Consider the following 19,013-nt stretch of genomic DNA (forward strand, 5'->3'; position numbering starts at 1 on the left):
GATATATTTTTTTCCATCCTTTGAGTTTTACTTGGTTTGTGTCTCTAAGTCTAGGGTGTGTCTCTTGTAGGCAGCATATAGATGGATCATGTTTTATTAATCCATTCTGCCACCCTCTATCTCTTTATTGGTGCATTTAGTCCATTTATATTCAGCGTAATTATGGATAGGTATGAGTTTAGTGCTGTCATCTTGATGTCTTTTTTTGTGTGTTGTTGACAGTTTCTTTTTTCCACTTAATTTTTTGTGCTGAGTAGTTTATTGTCTTTTCCTCTTATTTGTTGTTGTTGATTTTGTTTCTGCTGAATCTCTATTTTTATCTTGTATTTTATTTTGATGAGTAGGACTGTTAGTCTCCTTTGTGGCTACCATAATAAAAAAAAAACATATTTGCCCCTATTTTTCTAAGTTTCAACCTAACTTTATTTCTTTATATCGCCTTGTCTTCCTCTCCATATGAAGGATCTATTACTGCATTTCTTATTCCCTCTTTATTGTTTTAATGTTGTCTTCTTTTACATAATGACATCTCTGTTTCCATATTTTGAGCATTATTTTACCTTGATTTATTTTTGTGACTTCCTTATCTGGGTTGACATCTGAATGCTCTGTCCAGTATTCTAGTCTTGGGTTGATATCTCATATTATTAATTTTCTAACCAGAGAACTCCCTTTAATATTTCTTGTAGTTTTGGTTTGGTTTTTACAAACTCCCTAAACTTCTGTTTATCTTGAAATCTCCTAATTTCACCTTCATATTTGAGAGACAGTTTTGCTGGATATATGATTCTTGGCCAGTATTTTTTTTTTCCTTCAGTGCTTTATATAAATCATCCCATTGCCTTCTTGCCTGCATGGTTTCTGCCAAGTAGTCTAAGCTTATTTTTATTTACTTTCCTGTGTAGGTGACTTTTCGTTTATCCCTAGCTGCTCTTAAAATTCTGTCTTTGTATTTGGTTTTGACAATTTTGATTATAATATGTCTTGGTGACTTTCTTTTAAGATCTACCTTACGTGGAGTTCGATGAGCATCTTGGATAAATATCTTCTCATCTTTCACATATCAGGGAAGTTTTCTGCCAACAAATCTTCAACAATTCTCTCTGTGTTTTCTGTTATCCCTCCCTGTTCTGGTACTCCAATCACTCATAGGTTATTTCTCTTGATAGAGTCCCCCATGATTCTTGGGTTTTCTTCATTTTTTTTAAAAAATTATTTTATCTAATTTTTCTTCAAATATATTGGTGCCAAGTGCTTTACTTTCATTCTCACAATTCTGCCTTCCACTTGCTCAATTCTGCTCCTCTGACTTTCTATTGAGTTGTCTAATTCTGTAATTTTATTGTTAATCTTCTGAATTTCTGATTGCTGTCTCTCTATGGATTCTTGGAGCATATTAAGTTTTTCATTATGTTCTTGAATAACCTTTTTAATTTCTTCAACTGTTTTATCTGTATGTTCCTTGGCTTGTTCTGCATATTGCTTGATCTCCTTCCTGATCTCATTCCTGACGTTGAGAAGAGTTCTGTATATTAATCTTTTGTATTCTGCATCTGGTAGTTCCAGGAAGGTAGCTTCATCCAGAAAATCTCTTGATTCTTTGTTTTGAGAGCTTGTTCAAGTGATCATTGTCTGCTTCTTTATGTGATTTGATATTGACTCTTGTCTCTGAGTCATCTATATATTATTGTACTAGTTTATTTAATGTTTGCTTACTGTGTCCGAGCTTCTTGCTTTGTTTTTTTTTTTATATGCCCAAATAGGGTGCTTGAGGGAGCTAGCTTGATTATTTCTACCTTTGAAGCTGCAATGTCCTCTCACCAGATGGCTAGCACTGTTATCAGGTATATGAGCCTAGGAGTCCATTCAGTTTTCTCATATGGATTCAGCTCAGGTGTCCAGGTAGTTGGCCATCGAGTGTGTGGTATGGGCTCTGTCCTACAGTCTTAAAGGGGCAGGGGTGATTGGTGCAGGTACAGGTATCTGGTTGTAGCAGGGGGTCACGCTCTGCACAAAGCAGGGGGCTAACAATCATCCCCCGGGTGTCAGTGAGGAAAGAGAGTCCCTGTTCCCTAGAGTGCACAGGTGGGTGGGTTCTGCAAATGGCCATGGACATCTGATGCTTTTGGTTGTAAAGACTGAGGGGTACCAGTTATCCTTGGACCACTGTCGCGGATGGCTGGTTGACCTGAGTGGAGCTTCCAGTCCTTATGCCCCTGGTTTGGGTAGGCAAGGACCCCATTTAATTGCTAAAGTGGTGTCAAATATCAAATGCCCACCTCTCCACTGTACAGCTGAAACAGTTGCAGTCTGCCAACAAGGGTCTATTCTCCTGAAATAGGCCCACACAGGTCCATGCAGGAGGGGAAAAGTATTCAAAGTCCATGGACTGTATATGCTGGGACAGGAGCCACTTCTGTCCTGAGCTCCCCAGGTTATTGGAGATGGCAGATTGTCTTTCCCCCAGTTGTGAATTTATTCCTTCTCCAAGGCCAGGAGAATGGCTCAGATCCCACAGCAGGACCTATCTCAGGCACAGGGAAATCAACAGCCACTGAAGCTGGCTTGGGGGCTGGGGCATGCGGTAAATATGTATGCAATTACTTAGCTTTGACTGAGAGCACCATTCTTCTCTGGTTCTGGAGATGTGAGGAGGCTTTGCAGCTGGCTGTTTCTCCCCAAGGAAACTGGAGCTGAGTGCTACCACCAGCCCACCGCGGCCTGAGGTTCCCGGCGATTCAGGTCCAGCAACTCCTCTCCTCTTCTGAACTGTCTCTCCCTCCCCCTGCCACTCACTCCATTTTCTAACTTTGCCTTTGATGTTCAGGCCTCCTAGCTTGTCATAAATATTTTTGTTTCACTTGTTTTTTCAGGTCTTAGTTGTAGAGGGTTCACCGGAAGTGTCTGACTACCCCGTCATCTTGACCCTGGCTCCTCCTTCAGAAAGTTTTGAGCAATAATGTAATCTGACCTGACTTAGGTTTTACCATTGCTGGTTCCACTCTGCTTGCTACTCAAGGAATATGTTACAGGGGTTAAAAGTGAAGGCAGGGAGATCACTGGGGAGACTGTTTCAATATGTAGGTACAATATAGTGTGGTCCATAGGGAAGGTAATAGGAAATGATCGGATTCTGGATCTGCCTTGATGGTTAGGAGATCAGATATGCTTAAATTGTGTGTAAGGCATGCAAAAAAGAGAGGAGGATGCAGCGAACCCAAGGCTTTTGGCCTCAGTTTCTCAAAAAATAAAGCAGCTTTTGACTGAGATAGGCAACTAGAGGAAAAGCAGGTTTGGTGGTGGGGCACAGTTACCAATTGAATAGTTTGGGTTTGAACATGTCCACTATGGGGACCTGTTAGACATTCGAATGGAGATGTTAATGGGCAGTTGCCCAGAGTGGATGCGTCAATTGGGCTGGGTGCCCAGCTGGAACTCATCAGTGGGTAGGTGATATCTATAGCTAATGAACTTGATGAGACCAGAGAAGAGAAGACATCTATTGGCTGAGCCCTGGGACACCCCAAGATTCAGAGGAAGAGAAAGAACAACTAGGAAAGGAAATTGATTAAGAGTAACCTGTGAGATGGGAGAATAAGATGGTGTGGTATCTAGGAAACCAAGTAAAGGAAGGGCTTCAGGAAGGACAGAGTGATGGGGTGGGGGGTAAAGTGAGGACTGATAATTGGCCCCTGTATTTGTGAGATCATCAGTGACCATGACAAGAATAGCTTTTGTTCAGTGGTGAGATGAGAACCTCATAAAGATAGGTTCATGAAAATGGAAAGAGAGAAAGTGGAGACGGCAATCAGAGAAGACATTTTTGAAGAATTAGGATGGTGGTTAGAGGGAGATATGGTTTTAAAGAGGATCTTTTTTTAAGATAGAAGATGTGTTTGTTTTTATGCTGATGGAAATGATTCATAGAGGGAAGCAATTTCATTATATAGGAGATAGAGATGACAATTGGAAGAGCAATGTACTTAAGAAGACAAGAATATTGGGGATCCAGGAGGCAGAGAGCTGGACATAAATAGGGGCAAGGACAGAGGCACTATTTTAAAGAAAGCAGGTCTGTATTTAGTGGTTTTAGGAAAGGAATTTTTTGGATATGCACAGTTCTCTACTGATTGCTTCTGCTTTCTTAGGCAATAAGAAGCAGGATCATTTTTCAAGTAACCAAAGCATGGGAGAGAGAATTACCTGGGAATTTAGAAGATAGGCAGGCAGCATCAAGGGTCTACTTAAAGTTAGTGGTCATGATTCTAAAATTAGACCAGTCCCCATGATGATCTCCAACCTGGACTTTTCCCTGGCCATATTTACCCATTCTGTTAAAAGCACAGAGTAAGTAGAAAGCTATTTTAAATCAGAAAACATAAACTTAGCACCTATTATCTGCCAGAGCATATGGGGGTGATGGTAACCCAGAGAAGGCAGAGTCCGTGCCTCAAGGGAGCTCACTGTCAAGGCGGGGGAGGCAGGCATATAAGCAGACACAAGAAGTACAAGGAGGTAAATGTCAGGATAGGGCTAAGCCTAGAGCATGTAGGTGGATCCGGGATCTGGGCTGGGAAGGCTTACTGTAGCAGATGACAGCTAATCTGGTTGCTCAAGTGTGTGTTGGTTTACAACTGTAACCATTCCTGAAGCCCACTTTTCAGGCAACGATTGTTGTTGTTGTCAGGTGCCATCAAGTTGGTTCTGACTCACAGCGACCCTATGCACAACAGAACGAAATACTGCCTGGTCCTGAGCCATCCTTACAACCGTTGTTATGCTTGAGCTCATTGTTGAACCCACTGTGTCAATCCACCTCATTGAGGGTCTTCCTCTTTTCCACTGACCCTGTACTCTGACAAGCAAAAGGTCCTTCTCCAGGGACTGATCCCTCCTGACAACATGTTCAAAGTATGTAAGACGCAGTCTCACCATCCTTGCTACTAAGGAGCATTCTGGTTGTACTTCTTCCAAGACAGATTTGTTCATTCTTTTGGTAGTCCATGGTATATTCAATATTCTTCACCAACACCACAATTCAAAGGCGTCAATTCTTCAGTCTTCCTTATTCATTGTCCAGCTTTCGCATGCATATGATGCGCTTGGAAATACCATGGCCTGGATCAGGTGCACCTTAGTCTTCAAGGTGACATCTTTGCTCTTCAATGCTTTAAAGAGGTCTTTGCAGCAGATTTACCCAATGCAATGCATCTTTTGATTTCTTGACTGCTGCTTCCATGGCTGTTGATTGTGGACCCAAGTAAAATGAAATCCTTGACAACTTCAGTCTTTTCTCTGTCATGGTGTTGCTTATTTTTCTAGTTGTAAGGATTTTTGTTTTCTTTATGTTGAGGTGCAATCCATACTGAAGGCTGTGGTCTTTGATCTTCATTGGTGCTTCAAGTCCTCTTCACTTTCAGCAAGCAAGGAAATGCCATCTCCATCACGCAGGTTGCTAATGAGTCTTCCTCCAATCCTGATGCCCTGTTCTTCTTCATATAGTCCAGCTTCTAGTATTATTTGCTCAGCATGCAGATTGAATAGGTATGGTGAAGGAATCAGCCCTGATGCATACCTTTTGTGACTTTAAGCCAATCAGTATCCCCTTGTTCTGTCTGAACGACTGCCTCTTGATCTATGTAAAGGTTCCTCATGAGCACTATTAAGTGTTCTGGAATTCCCATTCTTCACAATGTTATCCATAATTTGTTATGATCCACACAGTCGAATGCCTTTGCATAGTCAATAAACTACAGGTAAACATCCTTCTGGTGTTCTCTGCTTTCAGCCAGGGTCCATCTGACATCAGCAGTGATATCCCTGGTTCCACGTCCTCTTCTGAAACCAGCCTGAATTTCTGGCAGTTCCCTGTCGAAATACTGCTGCAGCCATTTTTGAATGATCTTCGGCAAAATTTTGCTTGCGTGTGGTATTAATGATATTGTTCTATAATTTCCACATTTGGCTGGATCACCTTTCTTGGGAATAGGCATAAATATGGATCTCTTCCAGTCAGTTGGCCAGGAAGTTGTCTTCCATATTTCTTGGCATAGATGAGTGAGCACCTCCAGTGCTGCATCCTTTTGTTGAAACATCTCAGTTGATATTCCATCAATTCCTGGAGCCTTGTTTTTTTGCCAATGCCTTCAGAGCAGCTTGGACTTCTTCGTTCAGCATCATCAGTTCCTGGTCATATGCCACCTCTTGAAATGGTTGAATGTCAACTGATTCTTTTTGGTATAAGGACTCTGTGTATTCCTTCCATGTTGTTTTGATGCTTCCTGTGTCATTTAATATTTTCCCCATAGAATCCTTCACTATTGCAACTTGAGGCTTGAATTTTTTCTTCAGTTCTTTCAGCTTGAGAAATGCTGAGCATGTTCTTCCCTTTTGATGTTCCATCTTCAGCTCTTTGAACATGTTATTATACTTAACTTTGTCTTCTTGAGAGGTCCTTTGAAATCTTCTTTTCCTTCATCAATTTTTCCTTTTGCTTTAGCTGCTCAACATTCAAGAGCAAGTTTCAGAGTCTCCTCTGACATCCATCTTGGTCTTTTCTTTCTTTCCTGTCTTTTCAATGACGGTAAGTCTTGCTTTCTCCATATATGATGTCCTTGATGTCATTCCACAACTGGTCTGGTCTTCAGTCTTTAGTGTTCAATGCGTCAAGTCTATTCTTCAGGTGGTCTCTAAATTCAGGTGGGATATATTTAAGGTTGTATTTTGGCTGTAGCAGTGAGGAAGACCCCTGCCCACCCCGAGGTGGGAGCCTTGCTCCTGCCTGGCTTTGCATGCCTAAGCCGCCTGGGGCTCCCTGGGGGTATGTGCTCATCCTGCTCTGGAGTGAAGATGCAAGTATCTCAGCCTCATCAAAGCCAGCACCTTATGGCCGGCCAATAAGCATTTGATGGGGCTTGTGAGAGAGGCCTCTTTCTTCCAGGTGGCTCTTGGCTGCATGAACTGGCTTGCCCAGGCAGAGGCAGCATAAATGCAGGCAAGGAGAGCTAACAGCTATGTTCCCAAGGCACAGAACTGACCCTTGGGCAACAGGAGGATTTTAGAAGTCATTCAGATTTCATTTTTGTTTGCCATGTCATAAAAATGCACATTTTATAGAAATACATTTTTAAAAGTGAATATCTCACTACTTATTCCTCCAATTTTTATTCCCATGTGTATTTACATTTGTTAACGATTGTCTTTTTTATAAGAATGGAAATTTACTATACAAATTCCCTCAAGTTTATTTGTTTTCAGCAGTTTATGTTGGGCATCTTTCAATTTCAATAATAATCAGAGAACTAGGATCTGGAGAGAAAAGGGTGTGGAAGCAAATTAGGGAGGCAGGGAGCACATGGCAGTTGGGTGTCAGCCATGCCAAGCCTCTATGGCTCACAGGGCACCTGCTTGAAGGGCTGCATGACTTCCCGCAGGGATACATTTTCCTGTGAGGGGCCATGCACCCTCATCCCAGAGGGTCACTCAGTGTCCTCATATGATGTGGATCTGACAGTCTCCAAGGGTGGAATCAGTCTCTGCAGTCACTGTGACCACCACTCAGAATCACACCCCAATTTGGCCTTGGTGTAGGAAGGGCTGTGTAACACATCAGCATCCCTGCCCTGGGCCACCTGGATTATGTGGGGTCAATGTCCAGGGGCCCGTGCTCAGGTCAGAGAGGGTGGTCAGCTGACTCCGGGCCTCTGTCCCTGCCTCTGTCCTCTGGTGAGTGTGCCTTCTCCAGGTATGAGCCCTGTCCTTCCACGAGCTTCTCTTTCCTCTCGCCCCCTCTCAGTTCAGCGCAAGGAAAGGCACTGGAGAAACATGTACCCTAGAAGTCAACTCCAGTGGCTATAAGCCATTATATAATCACTTCCGCAGTCATTTTCTATAACCCTGGTTTTTCTTTGTTTTTTTGTATTGCTTATCATCAGTTGATGTATTACATCAGCCTCGGCAAACTATATCCCTGCAGGTCAAATCTGCCCTGCGGCCTATTTTTGAATAGTCTACAAACCAAGATTATTTTTGTTTTGTTTTGTTTTGCTTTTTAACATTTTTAAAGCGTTAAAAAAAAAGCCATGGATTATGTAACAGAGAGCCACTGAGAACTTAACATATGGTCTGTCCCCTGCACGATGTAAGTATTTGTGCTGCTGTAGTGGTTCGTGGGTTTGTTTCTCTCCTCCTCCTCCGCATCTCCACTATGTGATGTGCACGAGAGCAGGGGCTTTGTGCCACTCAGGCCGTGTGCCTGGACCTGGGGCAGTGCCTAATGCAAGCAGGTGCTGAGGAAATCAGGGTTTTTGAATGAAAAGATGCATGAAAACATCTAAGAAACACTTCAGATCCCAAGGCTGAGAATTCCCTGGGGTCACCCAGCCATCCCCTGAGGTGCTGACAATCTTGAAGGGCCCGGGTCCGGTAGAAGAGAAGGGGGAAAGTGGAGAAGCCCAGGTAGGAAACCTCACACGAGAGGAGGCCTGGGAGAGGGATCACAGGCAGCGAGGGAACGGGCAAGAAGGTGGGTCCTTGGTGTGCAGGCCATGGAAGCCTCTCTGGCAACCCCAGCTGACTTGTGCAGCGTTGTTTCCTGTAGAGTCAGACACGAGAGCCAGAAAAACAAAGCTGCTGTGATGATGGTGAAGGCTTAGTGGGCTGCAGCTTTGAGGTAGGAGGATGAGCAGCCCATCCCTCAGTGCCTTCCAAGCCATGCTGCTGGGACGCTGCTGCCATGATAGCAAAGGCACAGTGGGCTGCAGCTTTGAGGTAGGAGGATGAGCAGCCCATCCTTCAGTGCCTTCCAGGCCATGCTGCTGGGATGCTGCTGCCATGATAGCAAAGGCACAGTGGGCTGCAGCTTTGAGGTAGGAGGATGAGCAGCCCATCCTTCAGTGCCTTCCAAGCCATGCTGCTGGGATGCTGCTGCCATGATAGCAAAGGCACAGTGGGCTGCAGCTTTGAGGTAGGAGGATGAGCAGCCCATCCCTCAGTGCCTTCCAGGCCATGCTGCTGGGATGCTGCTGCCATGATAGCAAAGGCATAGTGGGCTGCAGCTCTGAGGTAGGAGGATGAGCAGCCCACCCTCCGGTGCCCTCCAAGCCATGCTGCTGCTCTCTGTTCTCCTTCACGGAGAGTGATAGGGCTTGGGGATTTAGATTTCTCAGACCACAGTTACAGCATCCCAGCAGTTGTTGAAATCCGTTGTACACACGCTGTATATTGATTATACTCTTGTTGCAAGTGTGTTTATCTCCATTGCCAATGCAAATATTTCTGTAACATGCAAAGATGTATTTAAAAATTCTGTGTTATTGATTTTTCTCAGGCTGTAAACACATTTACCTCTTTGTTAATAAAAATGCGTCTAGGAAATAGTGAGATTGATTTATGGAGAAAGGTGTGATGTGGAACGGAGGTGGTGCCGAGCTGGGTGGACTGTCCTTGGCCGCAGCTGAAGGAGACATTGGCGACTTCCAGGAGGCACGTGCCAAACTGGAGGAAGCTGCTCTCAGAGGCAAGGGACATTTGTAAAGTCCTTTTGTGAGACAGTGTGATATATTCACAGCAGTCAGCTATGCTTCCAGCTAGGGGACACCCCCAAATCAGCAATTTGGGGCAGAAGATGCAGAGGCACAGCTCCTGTTGGTTCCAAATGCAGTGCCAGTAGGCCATAGTTGAGAAAAAGATATGGGTTCAAAAAGCAGCTTGTTTAGGGCAGTGAGCCTATTTCTACATGATACTGTAATGGTGGGCGCATGACATTAGGCATTTGTCAAAACCCATAGGACTGGACAACACACAGAGGCAACCCTAATGTCAACTGTGGCCATTAGTTAATAATCACGTATCAATATTGGTTCCTCAGTTGTAACAAATGTACCACATGGATGCAAGAGATTAATAACAGGAAGTGTGCAGGGGAAGGGTCATATGGGACTCTCTGTACCGTCAGCATGTTTCTGAAAACCTAAAATTGGTCTAAAATGAAACACTATTTAAAAAAAAAAAAAATTGGAGAGGAGACTTTACCATGGGAGCATTCCAACACTAAACGTTATCAAAATGTGGAGTAAGGTGATAAGGAGCAGACCACAGGGCAGGGAGGGAAGCTTTGAAATGCACAGGCTTCATGAGTGAATCCAGACCCAGGTGGGCAGCTGGGGGCTGTGCTGTGGGAGACATCCTCCCAGAGCCGCTGTCCTTGCCACGTGCTCCCTAATATTACAGGGAGTCAGTCCCCAGCATGGTCCACAGGCAATGGTCCAGCTTGCCTTCCAGGGAAGTTTTGGCATCTCCACGCTCATTCCTGGGTTCCCATCCCCCTGTTTCGCCACCTGAGTCTCCAGGTGCCTATCTCCAGGTGTGGATTACTCACAAGGTGGCGTATTGCATGCTTATAGGGCAGGGTCTGTGTGGGCAGCCAGGTGGAAACAAAAAGTTTGGCCAGAGGCTCCGTACTGGGAGACAGATGAGCAGAGGTGAAGACGGATTCCAGTCCTGTGAGCTCAGAAGCTTAGATGTGGTGCCTGCCTATAGCTGCTTCCATCCAAATGTGACTTCTGTAGTTACATCACCCACCATTCCCTCCTATGACACTGTGCTTCAACCGTTTCAACTCCTTATTGTCAATATAACAAAACAGCCGGCATTGCTGAGGCATTGACTGTGCTGGGTATGCTGTGAAGTGCTTCATACCCTGTGAGATAGGTATGAATGTCTCCATTTTACAGTTAAGGAAGCTGAGACCACAGACGTTACATGACTTGCCTCAGTCAGTGGTTATCCAACTTGAGTGAGCCTCAGAATCACCTGGAGGGCTGGAGAACAGATTATTGAACCCACCCCCAGAATTTCTGAGTCAGTAGATCTGGGGTGGGGCCCAAGGGTTTGCATTCCTCATAGGGCCTCAGGTGCTGCTGCTGCAGCTCTGAGGACCACACTTTGAGAGCTGCTGGTCTAAGTCAAGCAGCTAAGGATTTCAGAGGTAAGATTTGCAGCCTGGTCTGCCTGACTTGAAACCTTTGCTCTTTTTAGCTACCATACTGAATTGACTCCTAGTGTGTGCCCCAAACATGCTATAATCAGTGACTTCACAGGTGATATCATCTCTGCCTGGAACACCTTATTTTTTAGTTCTCCATCTGGCCACCTCCATCAGGCTTTCAAGACTCCTGTTCTAGAAAGCCTTTCATTGGCCCTGGCACACGGGTTAGCTGCTGCCATGCTTCCAGAGCCCCGTGCAGACCCCATTTCCTTACCTCTCATGCCGCATTGTTATCATGGGTGTACTTTTCCACCATTTGCCTACCGGCCACTACGAACCCCTTGACTGTGTCCCAGTGGTGATCCAGTGGTAGAATTCTCACCTTCCGCCTGGGAGACAGCTTGATTCCTGTGCCCCTCGTGCATAGCCACCACCCATCCGTCAGTGGTGATTTTCTGTGTTGTTGTGATGCTGAATAGGCTTTAGCAGAACTTCCAGACTGAGATGCACTAGGGAGAAAAGCCTGGAAAGGCACTTCTGAAAATCAGCCAATGAAAACTCTGTGGATCACAATGGTCCAGTCCACAACTGATCATGGGGTGGTGCAGAACCAGGCAGCATTTCATTCTGTTGTGCATGGGGTGGCCATGAGTATGGGACCAACTCAACAGCAGCTAACAACAACAACTGTGTGTCGCTGTGCCTTTCCTAGTAAGCAATCAGTAAAATACGATGACATAAATGGTAGAATGACTTCAGCCAGTTGCATCATGTGCCTTAGGTTTATAGAGAGCCCATCCATAATGGGCAGGTCTTCTTCCTTGCTCTTGCTGGGGGAGCCTGGACACTTCCTAGCAGTTGTTGATGAAGAGACTGATTTGAGAAAAGTGCTAAGTTATATGTACTGTGGGTACAGCCTTCTCCTGGCTCAGTTCCCATTGCTAGCTTAGATGTGGTCCTGTCAGGCTTAAATATCCATCTTTAGCTGATTGCCAGTGTTGACTTGGCAGCCTGGCTGGCTGCCGGTCCCTGTCCTCCTTTACTCTTCCATGTGTGTCCCTTCCAGACCTATGTACACTGGCAAGAGGATGACTGCCCAAGCAGGTGACAGCTTGGTAGAGTCAGATCACCTGCTCGGACCTCCAAATAGGCTTGCCTTCTCCTACCCTGAAAAGTAACAGCAGCACCTACTGTGTGCTGCATGTTATTCATCTTGGAAACCTTTGCAAAAGGAGGGGGTATACATCTGAGATGGGAGAAGGCCCTTGGGAGAAAGCCCGTGGCCACGGAAGAAGATGGATGGGGGCCAGGGGCTGTGTGTGAGGCTGGCACAGGATGATGGTGCTGGCGCTACAAAGCGGGGACAGTGAGCTATGGTGAAACAGAAATGAGTTGAAGCCATAAACATTCAGGCTGCCTGCTTGTCTCAGAGATACTCCCTGAGCCTCTGGACATGGGAACAGCCATGAATAAGTACCAAGAGGAGAAAAAAATCTCCATTTCAAATATGGAGATGAAACAGTAGTTCTGAGCTCCCTGGTTGTTATGCATTCATGCCATACTCAGGGAACCTGCAGTAATTTAAGGCAGTTCAGTATTTAGACTCAACTGTGTAATTCATCCCGGTATTTCCCATTCATCAATGCCTTGTGTTTGTTTGTATTATCAAGCAAAAAATAAAAACATGGGAAAAAACTTCCCCCTCCTTTTATCACAGGCAAATGACTACAGACTTACACCCCTTGGGGCCCTTCAAGCAAAGGAACATCTTGCTACAATTTGATATAAATAATGAACAATAATTAGAAAGATTTCTTCATCGAATTTGTTATTGTCTGTCTCCTTTCATCTGTAATGCATTGAAACCAACACTGAGCTCTGTGTCTGGTAGCAGGGACTGAATGAACACTGGAGTGAGAGCCTGGAGCAGAGGGCCCTTCGTGGTCTGACTACCCACCTCCCCAAAGAGCTCTTGGGCTGCTGCTGGGTCTTCCCTGGGGCACCCCTCCCTCCAACATGTACCTGGCTGCTGCTACCTGCCTCTCCTGTGCAGGTAACAGAGCTGACAAACCGAAGGCTCTCAGAAGTGCTTTGTTTTATTTTCATCGTGGTAGCCCATACAGCATCTTTTAAATAATTGTCAATATTCAAAAATCAGGAGCTTTCATATAGAAATTCAGATTTCTTTATTTTCTTGAAAAACAAATTTTGCAGCTGTGCTGGAAAGGCCAGAACTGGCTAGAACTCCAGAGCCCCTGCAAGCTTGGAAGGGGACATGGTTGCTGAGCATGTCTGCTCCATACCAGCCCTGAGTGTCAGGGACCAATTGTCATCATCATATATCTTACCAAAGTGTTTCTATTTCCTGCCCAGCCCCTGTTGGAGGTGTTCAGGGGTGGCCTCTCGTTGTTGCCCTGACTGTTTTATAATGTGATTCTCTGCTTATATGTCTTTCTCCTGCTAGACTATAAGCTCCTTAAAGGCAGGAACCATGCCTCATTCATCCCTTTATCCGCAGAGCTCAACACAGGACCTGAGAAAGCATCACTGTGACAGAGTGAGGCCCTCGGGCCTGCTGGAGTCATGCTGTAGGGGTTGGGAATGAAGGTGGACAGTGGGCCAGGCAGGGCTGGACTGTGGGAGGGCCAGCTACAGTGTGAGTGTGTGACATACAACAACACCTCGCTGTCTTTCTGCCTTTCAGGACGTTCCAGGACCTGTCCAAGCAAGTGGAGCTCTCCTACGGCACTGTCCGGGACTCTGCTGTGTATGAGTATTTCCGAGCCAAGGGCACCAACCCCCTGGAGCAGGACAGTACATTTGCTGAGCTCTGGCGGACCATCAGCAAGAATGGCGGGGCTGACAACTGCGTGTCCAGTCCTTCAGAAGGCATCAGGAAGGTAGGCAGAGTGACACCTGAGCTGGAGCAGGGCAGTGATGGGGCAGTGGACGTGTCCTGCCTGGGGGAGGAGATGCCTCTGGAGCATTCCCCTTCCCTGTGGGCAAATGTATCCTCAGCTAGGCTGAGCGGAGTCCTCTCACAGGCAGGAGAGCAGCAGGGAGACCCAGGGATTCCTTAGGTAGCTTCCCTGTTCTCAGCAGCAGATGGAGGGAGCTGCTTGTTAGGTGCCTTCCATGTTCCCCAACTGGGCATGGTCAGCGAAGACCAGGCAGAGTGAGTCCAGGCCATGGGCTCTGCAGGGTGGCTGCAGAGAGGGGCCTGTACACTCCAAGGGGGTAGAGAGTGATAGGTGGGAGGTGGGGAGGGGGGGAGGTTCAGAGAAGGTGCACGCCTGGGGGCCAGGGTGGGGAAGGCTCCACGCAGGGGGCAGAAGGCGCTGGGCAAGGGTCGGCCAGTGGAGTGGGCACATCAGTGAGGTTTGCTGTGGAGAAAGGGGGTGCTTGGGGATGGTGGTCAAGACACAGGCCCCAGGATGGAGGCTGCACTGTGGGCAGCTGTGGGCAGACAGGGTGGAGAGAGGCCAGGGTGGGGTCGGGGACAGGAGGCCGGAAAAAGGGCATTGTGTTACTTAGCAGTATTAGACACTGTTCATTTATTTTGACTAGTTTCCCACAATAACTGGAATTAAACATTATTATCCCATTTTACAGATGGGGATTAGAGACTTGAAACCAACGGGTTTGGGTTTTTTGGTTTAGTTGACTCCTTGAGTTCCAGGACGAGGAGTTTGGCATTTTTCTGCCATGTGCTAGGGAGTCGTTGAAGGTCAATGGGGAAGGAAATTGTGGGGTGAAGACAGGTGCCATAGGATGCTCCTGTCGTCTTTCTGTCCAGTGACCCATGTGTGGTGGCTTCTGTCTGTGAAACCATCTGTGAAAAATGCAGGAAAGCTGTGCAGCTGCATGGCCAGTGTTGTGCTGCTCTGAGCAGACCGGCTGCCCATACCAACTCAGATCCGATCCCTTCCACCTCTGGAGCCTTCACAGAGCCCTACACACCTGCCCCACACACTCATACATGCACACAGTCACACACACATATTCCAAATGCTCATATACATGCTTACACACACTCAAAGACACACACACACTCACTCACACATTCTCACATGACATTTACCTACACACGCTAACACGCTCACTTGCATACCTCACACATACTCACACACACATATACCATCTTACACTCAAACACATTCACATGACATTCACCTACACACACTTACACACTCACCCACATACCTCACACATACTCACACACATATATGCCATTTTACACTCACACGTGCTCACATAACATTCACTGACACACACTGACGAACCCACATACCTCACACACACACCATCTACACTCACACATATTTACGCGTGCTCACTTAAACACGTTCTCACGTAACATTCAGCTACACACTAACGCACTTATCCATGCTCACCTATACACTCATACACACTTGCACATAACACACTCTCCCATGCTCACACACACTCCTACCCTCACACACACCCTCATGTTCCCCATCCCCGGCCATGTGGTGATGGCCTGGCCTTGCTGCAGAGAGCAGTGGGACACAAGGGAGCAGCCTAGGAAAAGCCTTAGGGCCAGCAAGGCCCACGCCTGTGTTGTTCATGATGAGAAGGGTCCTCAGTAATCCGGCAAGCCCCTCCCAGGAGAGCCCCTGGGGGTCCAGGGAGAGAAGCAGGGGCCTGAGTCCTGCCTCAGGAGCGCCTGGGGGCCTGTCCAGCGGACGGCGTGGTGCTGGCTGCAGTGTCCTGCAGGGAGTGCCACTGGGGGAACTTTTCTACCACATGTAGCTTGGGGTGACTTTTCCTTGTCGTGTGGCCTTGTGTTACAGCAGAAAGTGTCTGCGCTCTGAGGCCTGACACGTTTGGGTGTGAACTCCAGTTCTGTGACTACGTAAAGCTGAGTCTGTCACTCTTCCTCCCTGGAACTTCTCAGAGTTGAGAGAGGCCTGAGCAGCTTCCTGTTTGGGGGTCTCCTTAGTCACTTAAAGTCTTTTAAAATACATAGTGTGGTAGATTTTTAATGTTTACATTTAACAAAGTAGTACTTTAGCAAGATCAATAGAATGTAATTTAACTGTGCTATTCACATGCTTACAAGATTAAAACCTCTTAATTCTTAGTGTGACAAATAATGGAGGGCTGGTCTCATGCTGCAGGGACTGCTTTCATTTGTGACAATGAATCTTTGTGGCTGTTGGTGACCTCATTTGGAGATAATGAATGAAAAGTTGATTTAAGGAGTGTTATAAATGTTAAGGCCTGGGCCAAATGGCCCTCTAGTTCCACCTCCCTGCTTTCTTTATCTCTTGTAGAAAGCCAACCCTCCCATCCATACGGGGTTATGATGAAGATTCATTGCAGCCATGCTACAGAAAGCACTGCTTCTGAGAGAAAAGATAGCTATGTTTGACTTTATTAAACTTCTATTCATTTTAAGACCCTTTGAAGGAAATATAGAAGGCAACTCACACCCTGGGAGAAAATATTTACATATAACCAATATAGGATTCATATCATGAATATATCAAGAACTTTCACCAATCAGTAAGCTCAAACAACTTGACAGAAAAATGGGCAAAAGTCTTGCACAGGGGTTTCACAGAAGAGGCAACACATATGGCCCAAAATCCTGTGGAGAGATCTCAAAACTCTTAGTGGTTCAGGAAATGCAAATCAAGCCTATAAAGATACACCCTTTTCACCAACGGGATGGGCAAACATGAGCGGTGGTAGAGGCCATGGATTCACAGGTGGTTTATTGATGGTGGGAGTGTGATCAATGCAGCCACTTTGGAAGAATGTTGGTCGTTCCCTTATAAAATTGAACATTCACGTACCCTCTGGCACAGCAATTCCACTTCTATGTGTGTACCAAAGTAAACTTCCACACGCATTGCAGGGGAAAAGAAAGGCTGTGCGAGCGTTGCTTATAGAGCCAAAACCTGGAAACACCTTAATAGATTGCTAACAGGGAGAAAGTGTTGTCTACCATGAAGGGGATAAACTACAGCTTGTGCGATAGTGTAGAGGAATCGTAGCTGAATAATATTGAGTTAAAAGGCATTTAAAGCCAATTTTATATGGTCTAACTAATAGAAAATAACATGCAACATTACAACCTTTAAAAAAATTATAAAAACACAGGCATATGGACATACCTGAAGTTTTGATTCAGGGTAGTGCTTGCTAGAGATGGAAGAGGCAGAGGGACAGGAAGGAGAGGAGAGCATTGTGGGATGTAAGTCAGGGTCAGTGTTAGCTTCACAGGAGATTTTCGTTTTTCATTATAATAAAGAGTTGTTATTGTTAGTCGCTGTTGAGTCGGATCTGACTAATGGTGACCTTAAGTACAATAGAACAAAACATTGCCTGGTTCTGTACCATCTTTGCAGTTGTGCGTATGCTTGAGTCCACTGTCGCATCCACTGTGTATTTTGAGTGCTTTCCAATAACCTAGGGGCCTCATCTTCTAGCCTCATCTCATATTGTACACTATTCTTTTGTGATCCATAGTGTTTTTACTGGCTAATTTTTTGAAGTAGGTTGCCAGACGTTTCTTCCTAGTCTGTTTTAGTCTAGAAGCTCCTCTGAAACTTGTCCACCATGGATGGCCCTGCTAGTATTGAAATATTGGTGGCATAGCTTCCACATAAGCCATGACAGTATCACAAACCAGCAGATGGATGGCCAAAAAGTAAATAGTAGATGAGTTAATTAAAAAAGAGGCCCATGCCTGGAAAAATAGGGAGTGTGTCCTGAACCAATTGTTGTGCTTAATCTGATTCTGGGCACCTATTCATTGAAATGAGTACATCCAGACAAAGTCAGGCAGGGCTTGTCTCCCCACAAAGCCAGCCTCTTCCTTCCTTGCCAGCTCCCACGTGCTTGCCCTCCTCTTGCTCCTGGCGCGCCTCAGGAAGGCAAACACACACCATTAAAGTCCTCTGGAGATGAAGAGTCTGGAAATCACCCATTAGGGAAATGGCTATTCATCCTTCTACCTGTCCTCGTCCATTGCTGGCATGTTAGGAATCACTCACCCTCTGGTGACTGTAGGGTCTTACTCATGAATGTTAAAAAAAAAAAAAAGTAGTGGAGGATGCAAATGAAGGATTCTTCATAAATGCCTGTCACCTCGTGGTGCAGCATCTAATCCCTTTTCAGTACCCAGGATGTGTTGCTTTTATGACACCTTCGTTTTATAAGCCCCATGCAGGCTTTGAGCTCACAAATCTCCCTCCTGCATTTGGCTCCCTGAGAAAAAAACTCACCACCAGCACCAGCCCAGTGCTAAGCATTTTATAACTAGTGTCGTCGGAGTGAGTTTATAGTGTTGCCAGAAAATGAAGTGTGTGGTGTTTTTTACTGGAGGCAGAACTTAGATGCATGCATCCTCCTTCTTTGTGTTTGAGTGGCTGTTGGTAGTTGCTAATGAGTCGGCTCTGACTCACGGCGACCCCATGTACAACAGAACAAAACCTTGCCCAATCCTGAGCCATCCTCACAATCGTTGGTATGTTTGAGCCCGTTGTTGCAGCCACTGTGTCAATCCATCTCAGTGAAAGTCTTTCTCTTTTTTTACTGACCCCCTACTTTACCAAGCATGATGGTCTTCAATGATTGGTCAATCCTGATGACAAGTTCAAAGTAAGCAAGATCTAGCCTCACCATCCCACCTTCTAAGGAGCTTCTGGCTATACTTCCTCCAAGACTGATTTGTTGATTCTTCTGGCAATCCAATATTCTTTGTCAGCACCACAGTTCAAATAGCTACTGGACCTAAATGCTTGTCTTAAATTCTCCCTCTTATCTGCCCTGTGCAGCTGCCCCTCACTCCCCTGGGTCTGTGGCAGACCAGGGAGATGGCCCTGCCCTGAGTGAAGACCCTGTCCTGACTCCAGCAACAACAAGGAAAAATGCATTGAGCTTGGACATGCTGGACTAACCTAGTAGCCCGGGAAGAACAACCTCTCCAAACGCCAAACAGAACCCATGTCCGTGTAATACAGGCGGCCTGGCAGTGGTGAGGACGTGTCCATCA

The 19,013-nt window shown here is 45.9% G+C and overlaps 1 protein-coding gene across 1 annotated transcript in view; it reads left to right on the forward strand.

Annotated features, from left to right (window-relative positions):
• The window catches only part of GRID1 (glutamate ionotropic receptor delta type subunit 1), a 984,507-nt gene that overhangs the window by 916,607 nt on the left and 48,887 nt on the right, over nucleotides 1–19,013 (forward strand). Inside the window, exon 13 of the mRNA XM_049894341.1 lies at nucleotides 13,692–13,887. Coding sequence (XP_049750298.1) covers nucleotides 13,692–13,887 — 196 coding nt within the window. The remainder of the gene's footprint in view (nucleotides 1–13,691; nucleotides 13,888–19,013) is intronic.

Source organism: Elephas maximus, chromosome 8, assembly GCF_024166365.1.
Source record: "Elephas maximus indicus isolate mEleMax1 chromosome 8, mEleMax1 primary haplotype, whole genome shotgun sequence".
NCBI classification, from domain to species: domain Eukaryota; kingdom Metazoa; phylum Chordata; class Mammalia; order Proboscidea; family Elephantidae; genus Elephas; species Elephas maximus.